A 25567-nucleotide genomic window follows, 5' to 3' on the forward strand; every position below is an offset into this window, starting at 1 on the left:
ATACTCAGGAGAAGCAGCTGAATGTATTTTGGGGTGCAATTCCACATAGGCCCATGGCCTGTGTGAGCAATATATCATTTAGTGACAACTTTTTGTAAATATTTTTTTTTGTCTTTATTCAATCACTTGGGACAAAAAAAATAAATATTCAATGGGTTCAACATGCCTCTCAGCAATTTCCTTGGGGTGTCTACTTTCCAAAATGGGGTCATTTGGGGGGGTTTTGTACTGCCCTGCCATTTTAGCACCTCAAGAAATGACATAGGCAGTCATAAAACTAAAAGCTGTGTAAATTACAGAAAATGTACCCTAGTTTGTAGACGCTATAACTTTTGCGCAAACCAATAAATATATGCTTATTGACATTTTTTTTACCAAAGACATGTGGCCGAATACATTTTGGCCTAAATGTATGACTAAAATTTAGTTTATTGGATTTTTTTTATAACAAAAAGTAGAAAATATCATTTTTTTTCAAAATTTTCGGTCTTTTTCCGTTTATAGCGCAAAAAAAAAAAACTGCAGAGGTGATCAAATACCATCAAAAGAAAGCTCTATTTGTGGTAAGAAAAGGACGCCAATTTCGTTTGGGTACAGCATTGCATGACCGCGCAATTAGCAGTTAAAACGACGCAGTGCCAAATTGGAAAAAGACCTCTGGTCCTTAGGCAGCATAATGGTCCGGGGCTCAAGTGGTTAAAACATAACATACACACAACTGTGGAACTTACAAAGTTCAACATCTATAAAATGAAGGCAATATCAGACATTATAGTGTCAAAAATGTCTGGATATTGCCAAAAATCAGATGGGGTAATGTCACCCCTGTAAAAGCCAAATTTTGAAGATGCACACAAATTGGGATTCCAAATGGGTAATGTAAACATGTGCTATCTCCCATCATGGGGGATCAATGGACGTGTTTTGTGGGTGCAATCCCTTCCTCTCACCTACTAGCATTATGAGGAAGGGGTTGCTCCCACAAAACACGTACATTGAGATCCCCTGATGGCAGATAGCACATGTTGACACACCATGTGCATCTTCAAAATTTGGCTTTTAACATTGTAAAAAATTAAAAGCACTTAATTTGGTCATCTAAAAAGGAAATGAAGAACATGATTGATTTAGTTTTAGGGAAAATGGGATTAACTTCTCCCCAAAACATCGATCATGTTCTTCATTTCCTGCTGCATGATGTCCAGGCGATTGCGCATTTCATCAATCTCTCCATTCCAGGCCATGATCTGGCCAATGAGTCTTTGTGCACTGTCGCTGGAAAATGGTACCGCCGCTTCTCCTTCCACAACCAGCATATCACCTAAAATCGATGAAAAAACATGTATTTAGAAATACGAAGGCATACATAGATTACCTGAAGCTGAGGTGTCAGACACTCACCTGGTGGGGTGCACATCTCGCCCACTTCCTCCACCTCTCCTTCCTCAAGATCCTCGGGGGGGCTTGGGCTAATTTGCCAATCAGGTTGGTGATGTCAGGGGTCCCTAGTATCCTCTGACTGCTGTCTGAGTCTTTTCTCCCCTATGTGAATGAAACAAAAGGTATACTTAGCACACAGATATTTGCGTCCAGAAATAGGAATATGAAACATTGCTTTGAAGTGGTGTACAATTGTCTGTTTGGGAAGAGATCCAAGTTGAAGACATGATTAAAATTCCCTTTTTCACCAAGCTGGAATAATTAGCTTTTTTGGCCAAGTTTGGAGACACCCCACGTATCCGCTGGAGCACCTGTGTGGGTTACCCTAAAAAATGTGCTCTGGTGTCTCACACTAGTGCTCCAGATATGTAAATCAGCTGCTGAGTGTCCTCTCCTTACATTCCACTGAATCAAGTTTGCAATTCATTGAAGTTTCAAAGACATCTAGACAACGATGTCCTAAATTTCTTTTAATAAGACAAATTAGCAAGACCAAATTGTGGTTAAAACCCTGTATCAACTAAATACATTGTATATATTTTCAAATGATGTTTCCTACGAACGATGTTTCCTACGAACGATTACTGTGTCCACGAATATGAAAGTAGCCATTTAAAACTGTACAACAGTTAAAGAAAAGCACATGGAGAACATGCAAGTTAATAATCAGAATAGGAACACACGACAAGTACTTACTTTTTTGAAGCACTTTCTTTATTCTTCTGTACTGATCCGGCTCCCTCAGTTTAAGGTCAGACCAGCGTTTCCTCTTTGGAGCGGCATACCCCAAAATTCTGCTGCAGAGTATTTACAACTTTGGACATGATTTTGGCCTTGCGCAAATTCGGCTGGGTGTACGGTCCATGCTTTCCATCATAATCGTTCCTCCGCAAGATGTCCACCATCTCCACCATCTCTTCAAAGGCCATATTGGAGGCCTTAAATCTCCTCTTCCCAGATCGGGACGTTTTGGGCTCCGGGCTTTCCTCGTTACTGGAAGAATTTCCAAACACCTGCTGTGTCTCCGCCATGTTGCTCCTACTGCGCACCGTAGAGAGAAGGGGCGGGGAATATTCATGAAAAAGAACGCCAGGGGCGGGCGGAGTTTCACACATGCGCAGTGTATATAAAGCTAACACGCATGTGTCGTACGTACGTTCTGTGTGCGTAGGAAAGAGGAACGCGGACGTTGCGAGCGTCCGAAACGAAGGTAAATTTTATTAAATTTGGAACATCAGTGGCCTATACTGCTTAAAGATTGAGGCCTATATTGGGATAAGATTATGAGAGTTTAGGCTAACATTAGTGTTTTTGTCTTGTGTATTGTCTTACAGAAAAGATGAATAAGTTTAAGGACCATGAATTTATGTCCCATTTTATTGACAAGTACAGAGACATGAGGAATCTGTGGGAGGTCAAACACAGTTTATATTACAATAAACAAGGAAGGAAAGAAACGCTGGAGAGACTTCTGGTATTTGTGCAGACTTGGATCCCAGAAGCAACCATGAAGATTTTGGAAAGTAGAATTGGGATCTTGAGGAACATGTATAGGAGGGAGCATAAGAAGATCCAGGCTTCCCTGAGATCAGGAGCATCAGCAGATGATGTATATGTACCCAGGCTGTGGTATTTCCAAAAACTGCGTTTTCTTGATGACCAGACTGAAGCCAGGGAATCTCTTTCGACCCTTCCCTCCACCCTTCCCTGCAACCTTCCCTCCACCCTTCCCTCCACCCCGGCAGAGGCTGACAAGGAACAACCTGGGCCTTCCATCCTGGAAGAACCGGATGCGTCCAGCTGGAGCCAGGTATATTATTTTTAAACAGATGTATTGTCCTAATATTAATGATGCTAACTAGATGCTCTAATTGATTGCCTATTAAGGATTTTATCCAAAAAATAATGTATATATATCAATTGACAGTAGTGACCAAAAATGTTTGTCACCAGCTTGAAAAAATGCTGGGGTCAGAATGATACTCTTTTATGTGTATTTACATCGAATTTGCAAGTCTTGAGCGGAAAATTGTGTGTGATTGATGAACCAAAAACTAAAACTATGTCCCTTTTTAATACACAGGATGAGCTAAACCAGGAGGAAGGTCTGGAAAGTGTCAGGCAGGAGGAGGCCGGGCCCAGTGACAGCCAGGAGGTGGCCATGCCCAGTGACAGCCAGGAGGTGGCCGGGCCCAGTAGGAGCCTCACACAATCACAGGTGCCTCCCCTCTGCCTTCAAACAAAAAGGCCCAGGAAGGGGACAGTGATGGCATCACTGTGCCTCATTAGGAAAGCAACGGATTTCCTGAGGAGCCCCCCCGTTGCTGAAGAGGCCTATGGCTGCTATTTAGCCACCAGGTTGCTTGAATTGGAGAAGGACCAACGCCTCCTCTGTAAGGGACTTTTTCTTGAGGCCCTTCAGAAGGGGCTGATTGGCCAGATAACTGAGAACAGCCACATTTATGATCTCACCCATCCTCTTCCTCCTCCTCCTCCTCATGCCACAAGTCCATCACCAGAGCCACAGCCTCCAAGGAAGGCTGCAGGGAAGGCTGCAGCGAAGAGAAGAAACCGATGACCTGGGTTCAGTCTGGTCTGACAGAAGACGCAGGCTGGTGTTGTACCACAGCCTGGGGACATATATGTCATCTGCTGCTGGTCTTGATCTCTGGGATTCCTGGACCAGATTGTACTCCCTATTATATGGACTCCTCAAGATCTCAATTTTGTTTTCCACAGACTTGATGTGTGCCCTGGGGCCAAAAGACTTCACAAATTCCAAAAGTTTCTCCAGCCTTGCCTTCATCTTTATTTTGTTAACCAGAATAAATCGATATTTTAGTTTCTGAAAATACTTGCCTGAGTGTTTTCTATAAAAGACAATGTCAAATTAACAAGGGACACCAACCTCCTTGAGGTTCCAAAAAAAATTCATTATAATGTTATTGTGGTAACTTGACACACACACAAAAAAAATATGGAGATCACTAGAAAATAATTTTAAAATAATCCTAAAAAAAAGATCTTAATAAAATTAAAAATAATAAAAGATGACAAAAAAAATTGGTAAACATTATTATGGAGATCGGGCTTTTAAACAATACATAATTATTCATGAGATCAGCAGAAATAATCCAGAAATCAGTTTGTGAGAACTCTGTGTGAATATGAGCAGCAAAACAACTTCGTTCTTCTAGCATTATAAAGAAGACAATAATGCGCTGCATTAAACGATCACAGAATTTGCAGCGTGAGGAATGTGCTAGCTCCAATATGAACACTAGTTTTACCAGACCGTCGCGTACTTGCTTCAGAGCATGCGTCGTTTTTGGTCCGTCGGAACAGCATACAGACAAGCGGATTTCTCAATAGGAACTGGTTCAGGCGGAGTTCCGTCGGAAAGATTTGAAACATGTTCTATTTCTAAAGTCCGACAGATTTTTTGACAGAACAGGTCCGATGAAGCCCACACACGATCGGAATGTCCGACGGATTTGTTCCGTCGGACCTTTGATGCCGAAAAGTCCGCTTGTGTGTACGTGGCATTACTGTGTGGAAGTCACTGGTGTAAAACACAGGATCATTTACCCACAAAAATTATCAGCACTTGTCATCTAAGCATATTTAAGGTAGGCTTAAAGTATGCTCCAAAAATAAAACAGACCTGTGCTTTGCCCATGCAGGCAAAGCACACTTACTTTAACCCCTTTCCCAGCAGCACATACTCAACTCTCTCTCACTTCCCTGCTGTTCTGTTCAGCTGCTGGAAGTAAAAGTTCAAGAAAAAGCCCAACTTAGTAAGAATCTATAGCCCTGTGTAAGCTATGACTTGAGCAACAAGTAGTTTACATAGGGTGGAATCCCTACTTCCTTAGATGGATGGAATGGCAGGGGAGCAAAGGAAAGACAAGTATATGTTGCTGGGTGGGAGGAGAGAATTGCAATGAACCTGTTGCTTTTCCCTTAAATTGAGTATTCATGGAGTACACTTTAGGTCGTGTTTAAGGCCAGTTTTGCTTAGATTACAATGGGGGTGATTTACGGAAGCCATGCGCCATCAGTAGAGGCGTACGGCGAAGCGCAACGCACATTTCCATATTTATGAAATGGTGCGCCGGTAACAGAGCTCGAATCCCCCATTTACTATAACTCGCCACACGGGAGCATGCAATCTGTGCGCCACTATGGACATGGCGACGGGCATCTCCAATTCAATTCCAATTCAATATTAAAAGAAGACGAAGGAGCCAATATTATGGGGTGATGTGAGGAAGTTTAGTAACAATTGCCCAAGTAACAAATATGCCCAAAATAGAATGAGAAAGTAACTTTTTCAGAGAAAGCCCGCTGTGCCTGCAAGTACATTTAGAACTGCGTGAGATCAATGTAAGCAGTCTACATACACAAGCGGCTCTTGCGCTCGTTCACATGGGTTTGTTCACTGCATGGCCAAAATCTTACTAAATGGTAAGCAATGTACATGCAATAGCATGGGTTGAATGGGCGCACTTCTAATCTTGACTTCTTTTTTTACGCTGGTTCGCCTTTATGAATTTTTTTACGTAGATTGGCACACAGGTCATGTTTTTACAGAGATTTGCACACATGTTACGTTGCCAACATGTGACATTCACCTTGTTAAAATTACATAAAAAGACTCTTGCTGCTCTAGCTCCTCCTAAAAGGGCATTTAACCTTCCACCTCTAATGCATATGATTTCCTTGGGCTAGGTTTTGCTTTTAAAGGGGACTCCACACTCCATTCTCCAAGGCTCGTCTACCCCCTCTAACCCCTTGGATTTTCATGGGCTAACTTGCTTTTAAAGGGGAACTCCACACTCCATTCTCTAATGCTCTTGTCTCCCCCCTCTGACCACTTGGATCTCCATGGGCTAATTTTTGCTTTTAAAGGGAACTCCACACTCCACTCCATTCTCAAAAGGCTATGAGCTGCCTTCACCAATCCAAAAAACAACCTTTTTCAGAGCATACAACAGGGCCAGCTAGGAAAGGGACGAGAAGCCCCCTGTCTGCAGCCCCCACAACTCCAGCCTAGGGTTGTGTGGAAGAGGCCCTTGTCCCCCTGAATATGGGAACTAGATAGTTGACTTTTGGGGTGCCCAAGCCCCTCCTGCCCCCAAGCATCCACCCCTCTTTCATGGGCTGGCTTGCTGTGTGTTTGGCTAGGGGTTTGTTAGTGTGTGGGAGGGGCACAATTTTTTTTAGTTTGGGGTGGTATTTTTAACGTGGGGGTTCTCATTTTAAGCCTTAACAGACTCAAATGACCTTGTATGTATTGGGGGGCGGGCTATTTGGGGGGGTTAAAATCTTGCAGCTGCAATATTGATTTGCAAGTTTTCTCTAAAGCCGAACATCTTTGAAGCAGCATTTTGGATACATGCTACAGATACACCACTTTACAGGCAGAGTAAGCCCCCCCCCCCCAAGTTAGTAGCTTTTAAACAATTTAGAATTTTTTACTTCTCCTTGTTTCATTTTTGAGGTTGTCCAAATTGGTGACATTGATATATGTCCCTCAGGGTGGGACCTGGGCCCCCATACCCATTTTAAGGCCAATAACTAGAATATAAGCCAGTTCCCATAAACTGCAATTGTATTTGTTGCATAACTTTTGCCCATGTTAGGCTCTTTGTTTGCTCCCCAGACCGGGGAGTGTTTGTCCCATTTGTAATTTTGTAGCATGCTGGATGATGTGCTTAATTTTGGACAAGGGGTGGCTTATTTTGTGCTAGCTGCATTTGGTTTGGTCTGGGCGTGCTCAGGGACTTTGGGGGTTTTTTTTGTGCTTTTTGTGTGTGAACAGCACTTTGATTTTTCTGGGCATGCTCAGAAAGGTGTTTTTTGGGTTAGTCATTTAAGGACATCCTTAACAAGTGTACCCACTTTGAAGTAATGTCTATACACTGGGTGAACTTGCATTTTGTGTGTTTCATGGATTGTGCATGTGTTTTCAATTGCCTCATTAGCACGCAAACCTATGTTATAAAAAGCTTGCAGATAGCATTCTTTACCTTGCCCTAAAAAGAGGCCAGATTGCTTGATGGTGTGTGGCAAGAGAGTACATTTGGGTGTCCTTATAGAGTTTGTAACGCATGTATTTTCTCTTTGTATTTTGTTTATGTCTTTCCAAAACAGATGTGTTTTAGAGCAAGTATTTTTTACTTTTGTCTCTTCATTTTTTTTGGGGGGGGGATATGTTTCCCTGAAATATTTTTGATGTTGTCAATGTGTGTCGTTTGTAGGTTGTTAGTTTCACTTTGATTTAATTGTCTGTGCTGCATTATTTTGCAAAATCTTCCTCAAGATGTGACTAATGTTTAAATCCTTAAGAGACTGTCTGTTTGTGAGTGCAGTCCTTTTAACTCCTGTTAATTTCCTCTGCAAAATGGTCAGACCTCAAAACCATATTCTGTTAGTGTCTCAAATTAACATACATGTGTTTTTTGCTTTCCTTGCTTTTTTCCAAGTCCTGTTTTGTTGACCAGTGACATTTGTAGCAAATTTTCATGTTTTATGTGTTTTGTTAATTTGTTTTGCAGATGCATGCTCAATCCAAGTAATGCATTTTACACCTCCCCCCTAAACAATTTTCATGCAACAGATTTCCCAGCTGCAGCTTAACTAGGCTGATTGGCATGGCAAAACAAATAGTGTGATTTGTCTACAAGCTACTTTCCTGGTGCCTTCATGGCAGCATACGCGTGTGTTTGCTGCCATGGATAGGCAAAAGGAAAGGAAAATTAGAGAGGTAAGTATTAAATTTTCCATTTTAGCGCAATGGTTCTCAGTCCTCAAGTACCCCTGACAGGACATGTTTTGGGAATTTATCTTAGCTAAAATAGCTGTTAAAAAATACCAAGCCATTGACTCTGATTCTGATATAAAGCACATGTGCAAGATGAAGGAAAACCTGCAAACATGGCCTGTTGTGGGTACTTGAGGACAGGTTTGAGAACCACTGAGCTAAAATCGAGCTCAAGATAATCCTATTCTAATTGTGGGCATTTGAGGGAAACCAAGTGAGTGTTAGAACCCCTGCTTGTCTTTTTTTAGGTTGGTCTTTGTGTCCCTTTTCTGAAAATTGGCTTCACTTCCTGTCACATAGCCAAACAGGAAGTGAGGGTAAAACCCTACCAATGTCTTTCCTTGGGGACACACAGGTCAATCTAACTAATGTCCCCATTAGGCAAATTGCACTCTAGCACTTTGTTGTGTACACCCCAAATTATTAGGTATATTGGGGTTTATTAAAGGCAAATCCACTCTGCAATACAAGTGTATTTGCTGTAAATCTGAGGGGAAGCACTGGTGATTTTATCATCCAATCATGTAGAAGCAAAGATGCTGTTTTTTTTTCCTTGCATGCCCCCCTCTGATGTCCAGCAAGTGCACTTGTAGTGCAAAGTGGATTTGCCTTTAGTAAATAAACTCCAAATTTGGGGTGTACACAGCAAAATGCTAGAGTGCAATTTACCTAATGGGGAAACTATTTAGATTAACCTGTGTGTCCCCAAGGAAAGACATTGGTAGGGTTTTACTCTCACTTTCTGTTTGGCTATGTGACACGAAGTGAATAAATTGGAGTAGAAACTGGCAAAATTTGGGAGGTGTCTTCACCCTATCAGGGGTGTAAACATCCCCAAACACTGACAAGACTTCTAATCCCTCTGCACTCTATACCCAAGCAAAAATAAGAAAGGATTTCATTTAGTTTAACTTTTCAAAGACACATTCCTAAGTTCAACTGTAATGCATGTCAATGGCCCATTTAGACCTTGTGTAATTTCACTAAAAATATTTGTTAGTCCAATCCTGGAAATCTGCATCTGCTTTACTATTAATTTAAAAAAAAATTGGGTTACTGCAGCTAGATGCGCGACCGCTGTATTTGTGAGATGCGCAACTGCTGTGTGTGCGGAGGTATGTACCTGTAGCACATATCTGGTTCTGGAAGTGGCGGAATGACATCATGCCCCTCAAGGAAGCTGCTTGTCCTGCTGTGAATTTCTTCCCACCACCATGCCTTGCTCACTGTTCTCTGAGGAAGAGATGATCCTTATTTGCAAATTAAGTTAATTTTTAAGTTATTTTTACATGGGGTGGTGTTTGTGTGGGTCATGTGTGTATGTCTAAATAATTTGGCCTCAAAACACTCACCTACTTCCTGTGTACAGATTAACCTCCGGGCCAATGTATATTGCTTCCTGCTTCATTCTATATCTATCTATCTATCTATCTATCTATCTATCTATCTATCTATCTATCTATCTATCTATCTATCTATCTATCTATCTATCTATCTATCTATCTATCTATCTATCGTAAGATTGGGGTTATCAGACTCAAACGGTAGGTGCGTTTTCTAGTGAGTACGCCAGTACAAAACTGTATTCTTAAGGGCCTGGTAGCCCACTTTTATTTAAAAGCACGGAAAAGTTCACAAAGACATCAGTACCCACCCAGGGGGGTTGCACCATTACTGTATCTTACACACTCAATACTTTAGCCTCCTGGCTTACATTCTTGCTATACGGCTGATTCAGGCCTTTAGCCTAGGCCTTAGGTCTGCTCCTCAGACCCAACAGAGTTTCCTAGAGTTAAGCTGTCTCCTAGCTTACACCTGACCAGTGCCTTGCTGCTCTGTCACCAAGGACATTTGCCTCCTGCAAACATGCATACTCTGGCTGCCTCCTGCAGCCTCTGACTCCTTTTAGAGGAATGGGAGTCGACCTGACTCCCATGCACAGACTTCCTGTCTGTTGGGTGGAACCCTGAGCCATACCCAGCTCACAACTAAATAGCCCAGCACACAGCTGTGCAATTAGCACAGGGTCCTACCGCCACAATATATCTATATATATAGATATATATCTATATATCTATATGTCATGGTTATGCAATAGAGTTTTCTCTGTCAGCTTACCTGTCTCCATGTGTTCATCTCTAAAGACCAGCTGCCCCTCACCTGACTGGTTTTATAACCTCTCCTCTAAGCATGGCCCCACCCCAGGCCCTATCAGGGAACCCTATATTCACCTGTGCACTGCAAGCCAGCAGTGCTGATCAACCATTGTGTGTTAGCCTCCGTGTGTACTTGCTGTGTTTCCTATGTCTGATTCCTGTTATGGACTTTGGCCTGTTCTCGACTCTCCCTGTCTTCTTGTTACCCTGACCTTTGGCGTGTTATGTTTATCCTTGTCTGCTAGTTGCCCTGACCTTTGGCTTACCCCTTACTTCCCTGTCGTTCCAGCCTGCTGCCTCCTTCCTCTTCTCCTGTAGTCTACGGTGAGCGTGAGCTGTGAGACCCTGGGGGCCGCGACCTGGAGCCAGACTGCAGCGCAGTCCATCCTCACCACTAGAGGCTCTGGTGAACACCCGCTGGCTCTTAGACTCCGCGCCCTGGGGAATCTATGCTCTAGCTCCCACTGGGATCCATGTTAGTTATCCTGTAGACCTGCTTCCTGAACCTTCCAGGGTTCAATCCGCAGCAGTCAGTCCTAGGGTCCACTACCTTAGCGGTGCACTTCCGACTCCTACAGAGTGCATCTGTCACCTGGTCCCAGGTGACCTGGCACTATATATATCATACTTACCAACTGTCCCGAATTTCCCGGGACAGTCCCGGGATTTAGACTCTTTTCCCGATTTTATTATTTCCTGGGAAATGTCCAGAGAAATCCGTTTTTTCACGATTTTTAGCCGGCCGCCATTTTTAAGAAGACCAGAAGAAGAGGAGTGGAGCTGGGTGGCTACAATAGAAACGGAGCTGCTGCAGCGCCGCCCACCCCCTGCCCTGCTCTGCCCTACTCCGCTCTGCTGCCAGTCTGCCAGTCTGTTATGGAAAGGGGCTGGGAGTGGGCAGTGGTTCTATTGTAACCATGCGGCCGGCGCAGACACTATTTAGTTCCCCCTTGGCCTTCTGTAATGGCGGCGGAGACACCGCTGGGAAACTTGATGGGCTCCACTGGGGACATCTGATGTAAGGAGGGGCTCCGCTGGGGACACCTGATGTAAGGGGAGGCACTGCTGGGGACATCTGATGTAAGGAGGGGCTCCGCTGGGGACACCTGATGTAAGGGGAGGCACTGCTGGGGACATCTGATGTAAGGAGGGGCTCTGCTGGGACATCTGATGTAAGGGGGCACCGCTGGGGACACCTGATGTAAGGGGAGGCACCGCTGGGGACACCTGATGTAAGGGGGGCTCCGCCGGGACATCTGATATAAGGGGGGGCTCCGCTGGGACATCTGATGTAAGGGGGCTCCGCTGGGACATCTGATGTAAGGGGGGGCTCCGCTGGGGACACCTGATGTAAGGGGGGGCTGCGCTGGGACATCTGATGTAAGGGGGCTCCGCTGGAGATATCTGATGTAAGGGGGGCACTGCTGGGGACATCTAATGTAAGGAGGGGCTCTGCTGGGGACATCTGATGTAAGGGGGCTCCTCTGGGACATCTGATGTAAGGGGGGGCTCCGCTGGGACATCTGATGTAAGGGGAGGCTCCGCTGGGGACACCTGATGTAAGGGGGGCTCCGCTGGGGACATCTAATGTAAGGAGGGGCTCCGCTGGGACATCTGATGCAAGGGGGGGCTCCGCTGGGGTCACCTGATGTAAGGGGGGCACCACTGGGGACATCTGATGTAAGGAGTGGCTCCGCTGGGGATACCTGATGTAAGGGGGGCTCCGCTGGGGATACCTGATGTAAGGGGGGCTCCACTGGAGACCCCTGATGTAAGGGGGGCTCCGCTGGGGAGACCTGATGTAAGGAGGGGCTTCGCTGGGACATCTGATGTAAGGGGGGGCTCCGCTGGGACATATGATGTAAGGGGGACTCCACTGGGACATTTGATGTAAGGGAAGGGCTCCTCTGGGGACACCTGATGCAAGTGGGAGCTCCGCTGGGGGCATCTGATGTAAGTAGGGGCTCCGCTGGGACATCTGATGTAAGGGGGCTCCACTGGTGGGGACACCTGATGTAAGGAGGGGCTCTGCTGGGGACACCTGATTTAAGGGGGCTCCGCTGGAACATCTAATATAAGGGGGGCTCTGCTGGAGACACCTGATGTAAGGGGGGCTCCACCTGATGTAAGGAGGGGCTCTGCTGGGGACACCTGATGTAAGGGGGGCACCGCTCTGGACATCTGATGTAAGGAGGGGCTCCGCTGGAGACATCTGATGTAAGGGGGGCTCCGCTGGAGACATCTGATGTAAGGAGGGGCTCCGCTGGGGACATCTGATGTAAGGGGGGCTCCGCTGTGGACACCTGATGTAAGGAGGGGCACTGCTGGGGAATCTGATGTAAGGGGGGGCTCCGATGGGAACATCTGATGTAAGGGGGGCTCCACTGGGGACATCTGATGTAAGGGGGGGCTCCGCTAGGGACACCTGATGTAAGGACCGACTCTGCTGAGGGCACCTGATGGCATTTGGTGGCAGGCGACGTGGCAGGTGACACGCTCAGGGGTCCCACTGATTCTGGATTGTGGTGAGTTGAACGATTTCATTTTATATTACAATGTAATAATAGTAATAATGCGCTTCAATCATCCTGACACCACAACAACCATAGTGCCGGGATGATTGAAGCGCTAACACCAGGTGTTTGGAGTATCTATCTGCTGCTTTGTTAAAATTTGGAATACACATTCTATTGTGGTGTAGGATCTGGGGCTGCTGTCCTTCCATCCCTCTTTCCTTCCTTCTCTCTCCTTCCCTCCTTCTTATCTTCTTTCTCCCTCCCTCCCTCTCTCCCTCCCTCCCTCTTTTCCCTTTTCTTTCTCCATCTCTCATTCATCTCTGACTCTAACCACACCCCCATGTGAACCACGTCCATATAGGCCACGCCCACTATTTAAAGTAAACCACGCTCATTGTTCGGCGCGGCGCGCTTAGCGCTGCATTTCTCTTTCTTTATTATTGCACGCCTACAAACGCATGCCCCGCCGCCTAATTATAATAAGGCTCCGCCTACAGCCACAAAAGTGTCCCTATAAATTTTTTTACAATATTGGCAACTATAATATATATATATATAGGTTCTTGTGTCCACCAGCAGAGAGAAGTTGGGTAGATGCCACACTCCCAATTCTGGAGGCATAATAATGGTCTAGCACAGGAGTCTTCAAACTACGGCCCTCTAGTTGTTTAGGAACTACAATTCCCATCATACCTAGTCATGTCTGTGAATGTCAGAGTTTTACAATGCCTCATGGGATGTGTAGTTCCACAACAGCTGGAGAGCCGTAGTTTGAAGGTTCCTGATCACTCTTGCATGTTTCAAAAAGAGGTGGGTTTTCATGTGCCTTGTATAATGCCCAAGAAATATCGTTTGGAAAATACAAGTGGGTCATGGCACATCTACATTCCAAATTTGGCACTTAAGATGGTCATGCACTATGCCAGTGATGGCGAACCTTGGCACCCCATATGTTTTGGAACTACATTTCCCATGATGCTCATGCACTCTGCAGTGTATTTGAGCATCATGGGAAATGTAGTTCCAAAACATCTGGGGTGCCAAGGTTTGCCATCACTGCACTATGCAATCTCATTGGCCAATCTTTGTATAACTCGATATTTAGGCAAAATAGGTAATAGGAAGATGCACTTGAACAATGAAATCAAATTATAGGAAATCAAACAGGCTCTTGCACTAATTTATTTAAAATCTAACTGATTGCAGTGTATGATCACCTTTAAAGATCAAGATCTGAAAATATTAAGTTATTGGGTTTAGAAACACTTCTCTGTTCTTTGTAATGTAGTGAAAGATTTGGGTAAAAAAAGAAAAATACACATTTCAAAGATATATTAGAAGTGATAGGAATGAGATTAACATCAAAAGGGTTAATTAACTGAGAACACCTACTAATTGCCTAACAAGACACAACCCGAAAAGATGAAATTAACCAATTGTATTGGGCGTGCGCTATCATTGAGAAAACCTAGCGCCAGTTGCAGTTTACATATGCGGGTATTTATTATCGCTATTTGCGATTCGACGTGCGCCGGTTCACACGTTTGAGTAATGACTTTTCCGGCACACCAATTAATGTATGAACTGGTGCAGTGCCTTCTTCTTAGTAAATCACATAATATTCATTTTCATGCATTTACATTCACCGGCTACTTTAAGGGTTCAAAAGGGCTAATTAACTGAGAACACCTACTAATTGCCTAACAAGACACAACCCGAAAAGATGAAATTAACCAATTGTATTGGTTAACACCTTGTTAGTACCGGGCTGGACTCCCTTTTGCCTTCAAAACTGCCTTAATTCTTCATGGCATTGATTCAACAAGGTGTTGGAAAGATTTTTGGTCCCTATTGACATAATAGCATCATTCAGTTGCTGCAGATTTGTTGGCTGCACATCTATGATGCAAATTTCCCGTTCCACCACATACCAAAGGTGCTCTATTGGATTTAGATCTGATGACTGTGGAGGCCATTGGAGTACAGTGACCTCATTGTCATATTACAGAAACCAGTTTGAGATGATTTTCGTTTTGTGACATGGTGCATATTCCTGCTGGAAGTAGCCATCAGAAGATGGGTACACTTTAGTATAAAGGAATGGACATGGTCAGCAACAATACTCAGGTAGGCCGTGGCGTTTAAACAATGCTCAATTGGTACTAAGGGGCATGAAGTGTGCCAAGAAAATATCCTCCACACTATTATAATACCATCACCAGCCTGAACCATTGATACAAGGCAGGATGGATCCATGCTTTCATGTTATTTGCGCCAAATTCTGACCCTACTATCCAAATGATGCAGCTGAAATCGAGACTCATCAGACCAGGCAACATTTTTCCAATCTTCTATTGTCCAATTTTAGTGAGCCTGTGGGAATTGTAGCCTCAGTTTTTTGTTCTTAGCTGACAGGAGTGGCACCCGGTGTGGTCATCTGCTGCTGTAGCCCATCTGTTTCAAGGTTCGATGTTTTGTGCATTTAGAGATTTTATTTAACATACCTTGGTTGTAGCTAGTGGTTATTTGAGTTACTGTTGCCTTTCTGTCATCTCAAACCAGTCTGCCCATTCTCCTCAGACCTCTCACATCAACAAGGCATTTTCGTACACACAATTGCCGCTCACTGGATATTTTCTCTTTTTCAGTCCATTCTCTGTAAACCCTAGAGATGGGTGTGCATGAAAACTCCAGTAGATCAGCAGTTTTTAAATACTCAGACCAGCCCATCTGGCACCAACAACCATGCCACATTCAAAGTCACCTTGATCCCCTTTCTTTCCCATTCTGATGCTCCGTTTGAATTCATCAAGTCGCCTTCACCATGTCTAGATGCCTAAGTGCATTGAGTTGCTGCAATGTGATTGGCTGATTAGAAGTTTGTGTTACCAAGCAATTGAATAGGTGTACCTAAGAAAACAGCCGGTGAGTGTATGACACACTGCATAGTGAAAGCACAGGTTTACTTTCCGCCCTTTTCCACTCCTGACTGTCCTATCTACCTATTTAACCAAGGTGCCTAATACCTACCAGTAATTTTTATGATTTCAGCATCCAATCCACAGGTGATCTGAACGTTGGTCTCATCCTTTGAAAGTAGCCACACGTCCCCTTGAAGTAGTTGGCTATCTGGTGAACTCAGGAAAATACCAAAATAGTTGGTACATCTGAGTGCACCAGTGCTTGGCTTCAATAAATATTTTAATGTAATGTGCCTGCTCTCTAGAACTATAAATGATGTTGATCTGTACATGCTATTTCCCTGTTGCACACAACGTATTTGGTGACATACATGTGGGTTATATTCTAAGTTCTACCAGTGCGTTTTGTATTCAGTCCAGCACTGTAAATACTGATCTTATAAATGAAGTACATTTTACATATCCCCCAATAAAAACAAATAGCACAAATTCTTTGGAAATGTGCGAGTACTGTATACTAAAGGTTTTTAGGTCTGTGTCCCTCTTTAAATTTTAGGCATAATCAGAATATGACAAGGGACCGTTGTATCACTAGAACCTTTCCGTTTTGAATAGATAAGGGCTAAAACCCCTGTCATTTTTATTTTTTAGTTCCTTTTGTACAGTTGTAATTCAAGTTAAAGCTTTCCATTAGGGGATTTGCCTTTACTTTGCAAAAAAAATAGTTCTCACTACATGCTGTGCGTTTAGGATAGAAAGCAAGGAAAAACATCCGCAACAGATTAGGGTCATGCATTCTAACCATTCCCCATACTATCCAAAACTAAAAAAAGAAAAAAGTTTTGTCCTTAGGTACTTTTTAACCTCTCTCAAGTAATTGAGCAGCACGTATTCTAGTCATTTTGTAGACTGAAAAAAGTGTCTACTAATTCAGACATGTATCTGCACAGTTAAATGTTTTGCAATGCTGGCTGGCCTTAAAGGTCAGTCCAGAGACAATATGCTTATGTCACCTGCATCGCTTACTCTCTTCATTTCCACATGACCTTAACATTAAGGATAAGTCAACAGATGGGCAGGAAAAATCAGGTTATGAAATTTCCACAAAAAAAGGAGCAAAAATCAATTGGTATAAGCAAATCATTGAATTTCTTTTTCTACCATAAAACCACATGTATTTACAAGCCGCTTAGTTTTAGCTTTTAATTTGCTGCAACTTGTTAAAAACAAATAAAGTAAAAGAAACAAAGCAGATAAAAGTAGTAAGAGCTGAAAAAATTAAATTGCAAACACAAGTGGTCTGGACTAGGCAGTGATATGCAGTAATATCTGAGCCAAAGGCCATTCATTGTATATTTTTTTAAAGAATAACTTGACAAATTGAAGATCCGGGGAAATGAATGTGTGTTATTAAAACTCCTATGTGCATAACTTTCTGAATTGGGCCGCTGCCACAGCAACACTTTGGGTGGCCTTTTTTTAATGTGCTTTTCTATATACTACAAATAGGCCCCTTTCACACTGGGGCGGTAGGGGGCCTCGGCGGTAAAACAGCGCTATATTTAGCGCTGTTTTACCGCGGTATTCGCCGCTAGCGGTGCGGTTTTAACCCCCCGCTGACGGACGAAAAAGGGTTAAAACCCCTCGTATAGCGCGGCTATAGCCGCGGTATTACCGCGGTATAGCCACGCTGTCCCATTGATTTCAATGGGCAGGAGCGGTTTAGGAGCGGTGAATACACCGCTCCTTCACCGCTCCAAAGAAGTGGCTGACAGGAGATTTTTTCTTCTCCTGCCAGCGCACCGCTTCAGTGTGAAAGCCCTCGGGCTTTCACACTGAACAAACAGCGGAGGCTGTTTTGGGGCGGTTTGCAGGTGCTATTTTTAGCGCAATAACGCCTGCAAACAGCCCCAGTGTGAAAGGGGTCTTAAGATAAATAATCAGATCCTATAGATGAAATATTAAGTGGGCCATAGGTGGTTGGAATCCCTGCTGACTTGGCCGAGATGCAATCCATTTATGGGCAAGCTGATTGTACCCAAGTCATTCCATCGATCAACTTGGGTACAACAAGCATGTTGGGTATCTAGCATGTGATTATTGCCAGCGGCTTTAGCCGTTAGCAACAATCACTGTGTTCTCCCAGCAGGGATGCCCCCCCCCCCACTGGGAGAACACAATAGCTCTGCGGAAGCGATTCCTCCATCAACGCTGACTATGTTGATGGGGGAATCTAGCGATTTTCTTTCCTGTAACTCGTGGTTGCAGGAAAGAAAAATCGCATCATCTACAGTATGGCCTGCCTTCATTTCCTAATTTTATTTTCTTAAAAGTCCTAAATAACACACTGTGGGGTAGTAGGTAAGGAGGTGTGGTAGTAAAAAAGGAGCAGTGATTCAACTTGTTTAATACTGCCCATCTTACATTATAACCACACAAATACTACCACTTTTAGGATTCAAAAGAAGATTACTTCCATACAAAAATATGAAATTGTGCTTATTGAAGGACCAAGTCCCGGTATAAATTGCGATAAACTGTGCTTATTGAAAGACCAAATCCCAGTACACATCACAATGAACTGTGCTTACTGAAATACCAAATCTCAGTATACATCACAGAGAACTGTGTCTATTGAAAGACCCAGTCCCAGCATACATTGTGGTGAACTGTGTTGATTAAAAGACCTAGGCCTAGTATACTACAAGGTGAACTGTGCTTATTGAAAGACCCAGGCAAAGTATATATCACAGTGGACTCGGCTTACTGAAAAAACTGTCCCAATATATTTTGAAGGTGATCTGTGCTTAGTAAATGACCCAGCCCCTTATACTGTACAGTTAATGGTGATTACTGAAAGACCCAGTTCCAGTATATATCACAATAAAGTGAACTTATAAAAAGATCCAGTACCAGTTTACAGTACCTCATCAAAATTTCTGCCTTCAGTACATTCTGAGCAACTATTCCAAAATAAAACAAACAAACAAAAGTAGAGTCAGACTGATGTCAGAACTCCAGATCTGAATACTTGTTCCAGGAGAGTGAAGAAAGTATTTAAGACATTGGAGAGAATATACTAAAACTGGAGTAGACCGAAACTGGAGTAGCTTTGCACAGCAACCATTCAGCTCCTATCCTCAGCTTGTTCAGTTAAACTTTGAAAATAAAGATGGCTAATTGGTTTCCATACCTATCTGCTCTAGATTCTAGTTGCTCCAGTTTTTATAAATACCCAGTGGCAGGCACTCCATTAGGGGTGCAGGGGTGCCGCCCCCACCCCCCAATCCATGCGCCTTGCCCCTAATCTACATGCATGGCGCCAGATGCATGGATTTAATTGTTTTTGTTTTGTTTTGTTTTTAAGCACATGATTAAAGCCTGAGGCTCTAATTGGCTTCAAAAAGGTTGGGCTCGGGGTGCAGAGCACTGCGCCCCAAGCCCACCCACTTGTGTGACAATAGCAAATTAATATTCGCTATTGTCTTCCTGTTACTCTTCCCAGCCAATCAGGAAGTGGGTCTTAGGACCCGATTGGCTGAGAGGAGAAGCGATCATATTGGCCGGCCAGGAGCAGAAGCAGGGGGGAAGCCTCCGAGGAGGAGACGCACAGGGGAAACCATTGAAGCTGCCCGCGACCTGGATGGGGTAAGCCTTTTGGGGGCGGATGGGCAAGCAACGGGGGGGGTTATTGGACGAGCGACCCAGCGACGGGGGGGCGGGTGGTTTGTTTGCTGCCCCCCAAAAAAATACGGAGCACCAGCCGCCACTGTAAATACCCCTCACAGACACAGCAAGACAGCCAGACAGCATTTTTAAAAATAAGTCAGCAATGATAGAAAAAAAATATATATATAATTGAGAAGATTAAAAATACAACTTACCCAAACTGACGAACAATGCACTTATTACCATATCTCCATGAAGCATTAATAATAGTTCTCATATGATGTAACATTTTGAGCTGCTTGCAGATTGTTCCTCTAGTAAGCACACGTTTGTAGTTTATTGTAGAAGTTTTTCAGTTCTATTCAGAATCACTTAAAGCTTAGCTCTTCACATGTGTATGAACAATTATAGTGATTTCCCAATTGATCAAAGTGCCAGCTCTGTACTGGACAAGCGAAAATCTCTTTGAACAGTCAGTTGTCTTGTGTAATAATTACCTTATCTGTGGAAATACAGATTGCTGTTAAAGCTAACTGATACATTTTTGTCTTATAAAAATAACAGAACATTCAGCCTCCTTTTTAAATTCTTTAAGAGATAACATCAACTGCCCATTAGGATTGTAGGGAGGCAATGTCACAATGACAGTGTCTTTTAAAAGTAAATCTGTATTTCAGTTTAATTTTTCAAAAGAGAAAGCATTGCTAAGAGCAGATACCACTGGATGTCTGGTATTATGCCGCGTACACACGAGCGGACTTTTCAGCATCAAAAGTCAGACGGACTTTCGACGGACTTCCAATGGACTTTTCGAATGATCGGACTTGCGCACACACGACCGGACTTTCCGGCAGACTAGGCCCAACGTTTTTCCCGACTGACTTTTGGCGGAGTTATGGCGGACTTCCGAATGAACGGACTTTCCCACACACTAACTAAAGTCCGTTCATTTTGAACGTGATGAGGTACGACAGGACTAGAAAAGGAAGTCAATCTTGCCGCTTTTATTAGCGAGATTGACACCTTGCGAGCCCTGTCGCGGGAGCCCTTAGGTCTGGTATGGATTTTAAGGGGAACCCCCTATGCCGAAAAAACGGCGTGGGGGTCCCCCCAAATCCACACCAGACCCTTATCCGAGCATGCAGCCCGGCCAGTCGGGAAAGGGGGTGGGGACAAGCGAGTGCCCCCCCTCCTGAACTGTACCAGGCCACATGCTCTCAACAAGGGGGGGTGGGTGTTTTGGGGAAGGGGGGTGCCCTGCGTTTTTCCCGACTGACTTTTGGCGGAGTTACGATGGACTTCCGAATGAACGGACTTTCCCACACATGAACTAAAGTCTGTTCATTTTGAACATGATGAGGTATGACAGGACTAGAAAAGGAAGTCAATCTTGCCGCTTTTATCGGTGAGACTGACACCTTGCGAGCTCCGTCGTGGGAGCCCTTAGGTCTGGTATGGATTTTAAGGGGAACCCCCTACACCGAAAAAATGGCATGGGGGTCCCCTCAAATCTATACCAGACCCTTATCCGAGCATGCAGCCTGGCCAGTCGGGAAAGGGGGTGGGGAAGAGAGAGCGCCCCCCCTCCTGAACTGTACCAGGCCACATGCCCTCAACAAGGGGGGTGGGTGTTTTGGGGAAGGGGGGTGCCCTGCGGCCACCCCACACCAAAGCACCTTGTCCCCATGTTGATGAGGACAAGGGCCCCTTCCCAACAACCCTGGCCATTGGTTGTCGGGGTCTGCGGGCGGGGGGCTTATCGGAATCCAGGAGCCCCCTTTAATAAGGAGGCCCCCAGATCCCGGCCCCCCGCCCTATGTGAATGAGTATGGGGTACACCGTAAACCTACCCATTCACCTGGGGGAAAAAAGTGTCAATAAAAAAACACACTAGACAGGTTTTTAAAGTAATTTATTAGGCAGCTCCAGGGGTCTTCTTCCGACTTTGGGGGTCTCTTCCGACTTCTCCGCTGTCTCCGGCCTCTTCTCCCGGTGTCCAGTTCTTCTCCCGCTCTCCGGCCTCTTCTCCGCTCTTGGGTTCTTCTGACGCTCTCCAGTTCTTCTGCCAGGCTCCTCCGCTATCTTCTGCTCTTTTACCGCTCTCTTGTTTGCGGTGGCCTGCTCGTTGCGCACCGTGCACACAACATTACAGCAGGAGAGAACGTTGTGTCAACATCAGAAGAAGAGAAGAGGGAACAAGACGACGGAGAAGACCGGGCCAATGCTAGCAAAAGAGCAGAAGATAGCGGAGGAGCCCGGCAGAAGAACCGGAGAGCGGGAGAAGAACCGGACACCAGGAGAAGAGGCTGGAGAGAGCGGAGAAGAGGCCGGAGACAGTGGAAGAGACCCTCGAAGTCGGAAGAAGACCCCCGGAGCTGCCTAATAAATTACTTTAAAAACCTGTCTAGTGTGTTTTTATTGACACTTTTTTTCCCCAGGTGAATGGGTAGGGGTACGATGTGGGGGCCTCCTTATTAAAGGGGGCTCCTGGATTCCGATAAGCCCCCCATCCGCAGACCCTGACAACTGACGGCCAGGGTTGTCCGGAAGGGGCCCTTGTCCTCATCAACATGGGGACAAGGTGCCTTGGGGTGGGGGGCGCAGGGTGCAGGGCGCCCCCCTTTCTCCAAAGCACCCACCCCCCCATGTTGAGGGCATGCGGCCTGGTACTTTCAGGAGGGGGGGGCGCTCGCTCGTCCCCACTCCCTTTCCCTACTGGCCGGGCTACATGCTCGGATAAGGGTCTGGTATGGATTTTGGGGGGACCTCCACACCGTTTTCTCAGCATAGGGGGTTACCCTTAAAATCCATACCAGACCTAAAGGACATTGTCGCCTCTTTATCGTGCTCGCTGCAATAGGAAAATGTGTTTTTCCTATTGCAGCAAGTGCGAGATTATACCCTGTCACCGAGAACCAGCGCTATAGGATCGCGCTGGAAACATTCTTGCGGGCAGGTGCTGTAGCTGCCCTTGTGTTGTATTTGGTCCGTCGGACCAGCATACAGATGAACGGGCTTCCTGATAGGAACTGGGTCCGGCGGAGTTCCAGCGGAAAGATTTGAAACACGTTTCAAATCTAAAGTCCGTTAGATTCTTGACCGAAAAGGTCCGTCGGAAGTCCGATGAAGACCACACACGGTCGGATTGTCCAAAGGATTCGGTCCGTCGGACCAGTCCTGACGAAAAGTCCGCTCGTGTGTACAGGGCATTACTTGTACTGGCCATGAAAGCTGCATTAGAATCCCATTCTGATTTAATTTGAGTCAAAGGCTGAAAATCTCTTTCTTCAATCTAAATCTAATCTCTACCTTGTATAATCTACTTCGTCTCTACCACTTTTATTGTGACCTAACCAAGCTGCTTACATATTGTCCAGCCACTGAATGATATTTGTGGCTATTGTCTCTCAAATAATACATTTTAATGTTTATTGTAAGATAAAAATTCCCTGGTCTCTTTCTATTTGCTGCCTATTTAGGTTGTTCGCATACTGTCCTGATGTATTTCACTTTCTAACAAACACATACCTAAATGAGATAATCTGAATATTTTGGAATAATGTGAGATACAGGGATGGGAGGGGGGTTGGGAAATGTGGGGTTGTGGTTTTGAAGTGTTTTTGTGCTCTTTGTCTGGACACTCTATTAAACGCTTAAGTGCAGTGAGTTACTTTGAAAAAAGATCACAAAATTAATTATTACCACCACATCAATCTGCTATTGGCCCAATCTGTCACCGGCTGTGTCCAGTGGACACAGCCAATAACTGATCACTATACCAGCCTGCTGCTAGTGTCATGAGATTGCTGTGACCAATCATAGCAGATCACATGACAATTGTAAACAATAGATGGCTTCCTTTTATTCCATCCATTGTATAAAATTGTGTTGCTAGCCGTGATTGGTCACAGTGATCACATGGTACAGACAATCACAGCCCATCTGTGTCATGTGATTAGCTTTGGCCAATCACAGCTAATCACAACAAAAGACACTGAATGAATCAGTTTTAACGTTCCATACCTCTTACTAAATACCTTGGACTGTCTACTTTTCAAAAAAAAGGGGTAATTTGGGGGATATTTGTACTGTCCTGGCATTTTTGGGACTCAAGAAATGAGATAGGCCATCAGTACATCAGGATTGATCGATTTTCAAATATACAGTATATACCATAGTTTGTGGACTATAATTTCCTACAGACTAAATGTCTATAATATATAATAAAATAAAAATAATATACACCGATTTGGGTTATTTTCATCAAAGAATTGTAGCAGAATACATTTTGACATAAATATATAAAGAATGGTTATTTATTTGTAAAATGTCATACCAGAAACAAAGAAAATTGCATTTTGTTAACATTTTTGGTCTTTTTTGTTTATTTAGCAAAAAATAAAAAAAACAGTGGTGATTAAATACCACCAAAAGAAAGCTGCACTTGTGTGAAAAAAATGATAAAAATGTATTATGGGTACAGTGTTGCATGACAGTGCAATTGTCATTCAAAGTGAAAATTGGCCTGGGCAGGAAGGGGGTAAAAGTGCCCGGTATTGAAGTGATTGAACTATTTTGCTACTGGCCAATTTGTAGGCCTTAAGGTAACTTCAAGAGTCCACTTTGCTATAGCTTTTAGATCTGTTGTGGCTGCTACTTCTATCAGCCAATTCAGGTCTGTTACCATTTAAAAAAAAAAATCAGTAACAGATAACACTACTTAAAACTCCTATTTTTTTCCAAGAAATTTGTATTCAGGTTTTATGGAATTCTAACAAAAAGTATAACAATCGGCATCTACATTGTAGGTATATTTGCAGACTGGTCGACGATAATTCACATCTTAACCACTTGACGACCGCCTTCCGCATATATACTGCTGCAAGGTGGCTCGGCTGAGCAAACCGAGGTACCTGTACTTCGGTCCGTGCATGTGGTATTGTGGGGTCCGGCGGACTCGATGAGGCAGGGGACAACTCAGATCTGCTGTTCCTAGTGATCAGGCCCATCCCCCACACAGTTAGAAAACACCCAGGGAACATAGGTAACCCCTTGATCGTCCCCTAGTGTTAACCCCTTCCCTACGAGTGTCATATATACATTGATCAGTGCATTTTTTAGCACTGATCAATGTAATAATGTCACTGGTCCCCAAAAAGTGTCACTTGGGGTCAGATTTGTCAGCTGCAGTCCTGCTAAAAATCGCAGATCGCCTCCATTACTAGTAAAAACATTTTAAAAAGTCCCTAAATCTATCCCTTATTTTGTAGACGCTATAACTTTTGCGCGAACCAATCAATATACACCTATTGCGATTTTTTTTTTTTTTACCAAAAATATGTAGCAGAATACATATCGGCCTAAACTGATGAATACATTGTCTTTTTATATATATATTTTTTTGGATATGTATTATATGTATTATATTTTCAAAATTGTCAGTTTTTTTTTGTTCATAGCGCAAAATATAAAAACCGCAGAGGTGATCAAATACCACCAAAAGAAAGCTCTATTTGTGGGAAAAAAATACATAAATTTTGTTTTGGTACAGCTTCGTACAACCGCACAATTATCAGTTAAAGCGACGCAGTGCCGTATTGCAAAAAATGGCCTGGTCATTAAGGGGGTAAATCCTTCTGAAGCCAAAGATGATGAGGACACCAGCAGTCAAGAGAAAACTTCTCAATGGTGACCAGAGTGCTCAAGACGATCATAAACAGTGTGCATTCTTATCTGTGCTTCCACCTCCGTAGGTACAGGCCGCTCACCTTAATATGTGGACCTCTGAATTAACAGAAAGGTCATACAAGCAGACCCCACTGGGGCAATCATAGGATGCAAGTCTGTTTAATGGCCGATCCAATGATCGGAATCCAGCTTCAGTAATGCAGCAGCAATATGGTAAATTTCTTATGCAGTCATGGTTCATGGAAAATCAATGAGACATAATGGTGCTCTTTGTTTTGACTAAAACCAGCTTTTAATAATGATAAAAAATGTTACTTACAAACATAGCACTGCAACCCCAGTGCTAGGATG

The 25567-nt window shown here is 44.1% G+C and overlaps 1 protein-coding gene across 1 annotated transcript in view; it reads right to left on the minus strand.

Moving 5' to 3' along the window:
• OTC (ornithine transcarbamylase) overlaps positions 1-19994 on the minus strand; it is a 122076-nt gene extending 102082 nt beyond the window's left edge. Inside the window, exon 1 of the mRNA XM_073616340.1 lies at positions 19744-19994. Within this exon, the coding sequence (XP_073472441.1) occupies positions 19744-19817 (74 nt within the window). The 5' untranslated portion in view covers positions 19818-19994. The remainder of the gene's footprint in view (positions 1-19743) is intronic.
• Positions 19995-25567: the final 5573 nt, after the last annotated feature.

Source organism: Aquarana catesbeiana, linkage group LG02, assembly GCF_042186555.1.
Source record: "Aquarana catesbeiana isolate 2022-GZ linkage group LG02, ASM4218655v1, whole genome shotgun sequence".
Lineage (NCBI taxonomy): Eukaryota > Metazoa > Chordata > Amphibia > Anura > Ranidae > Aquarana > Aquarana catesbeiana.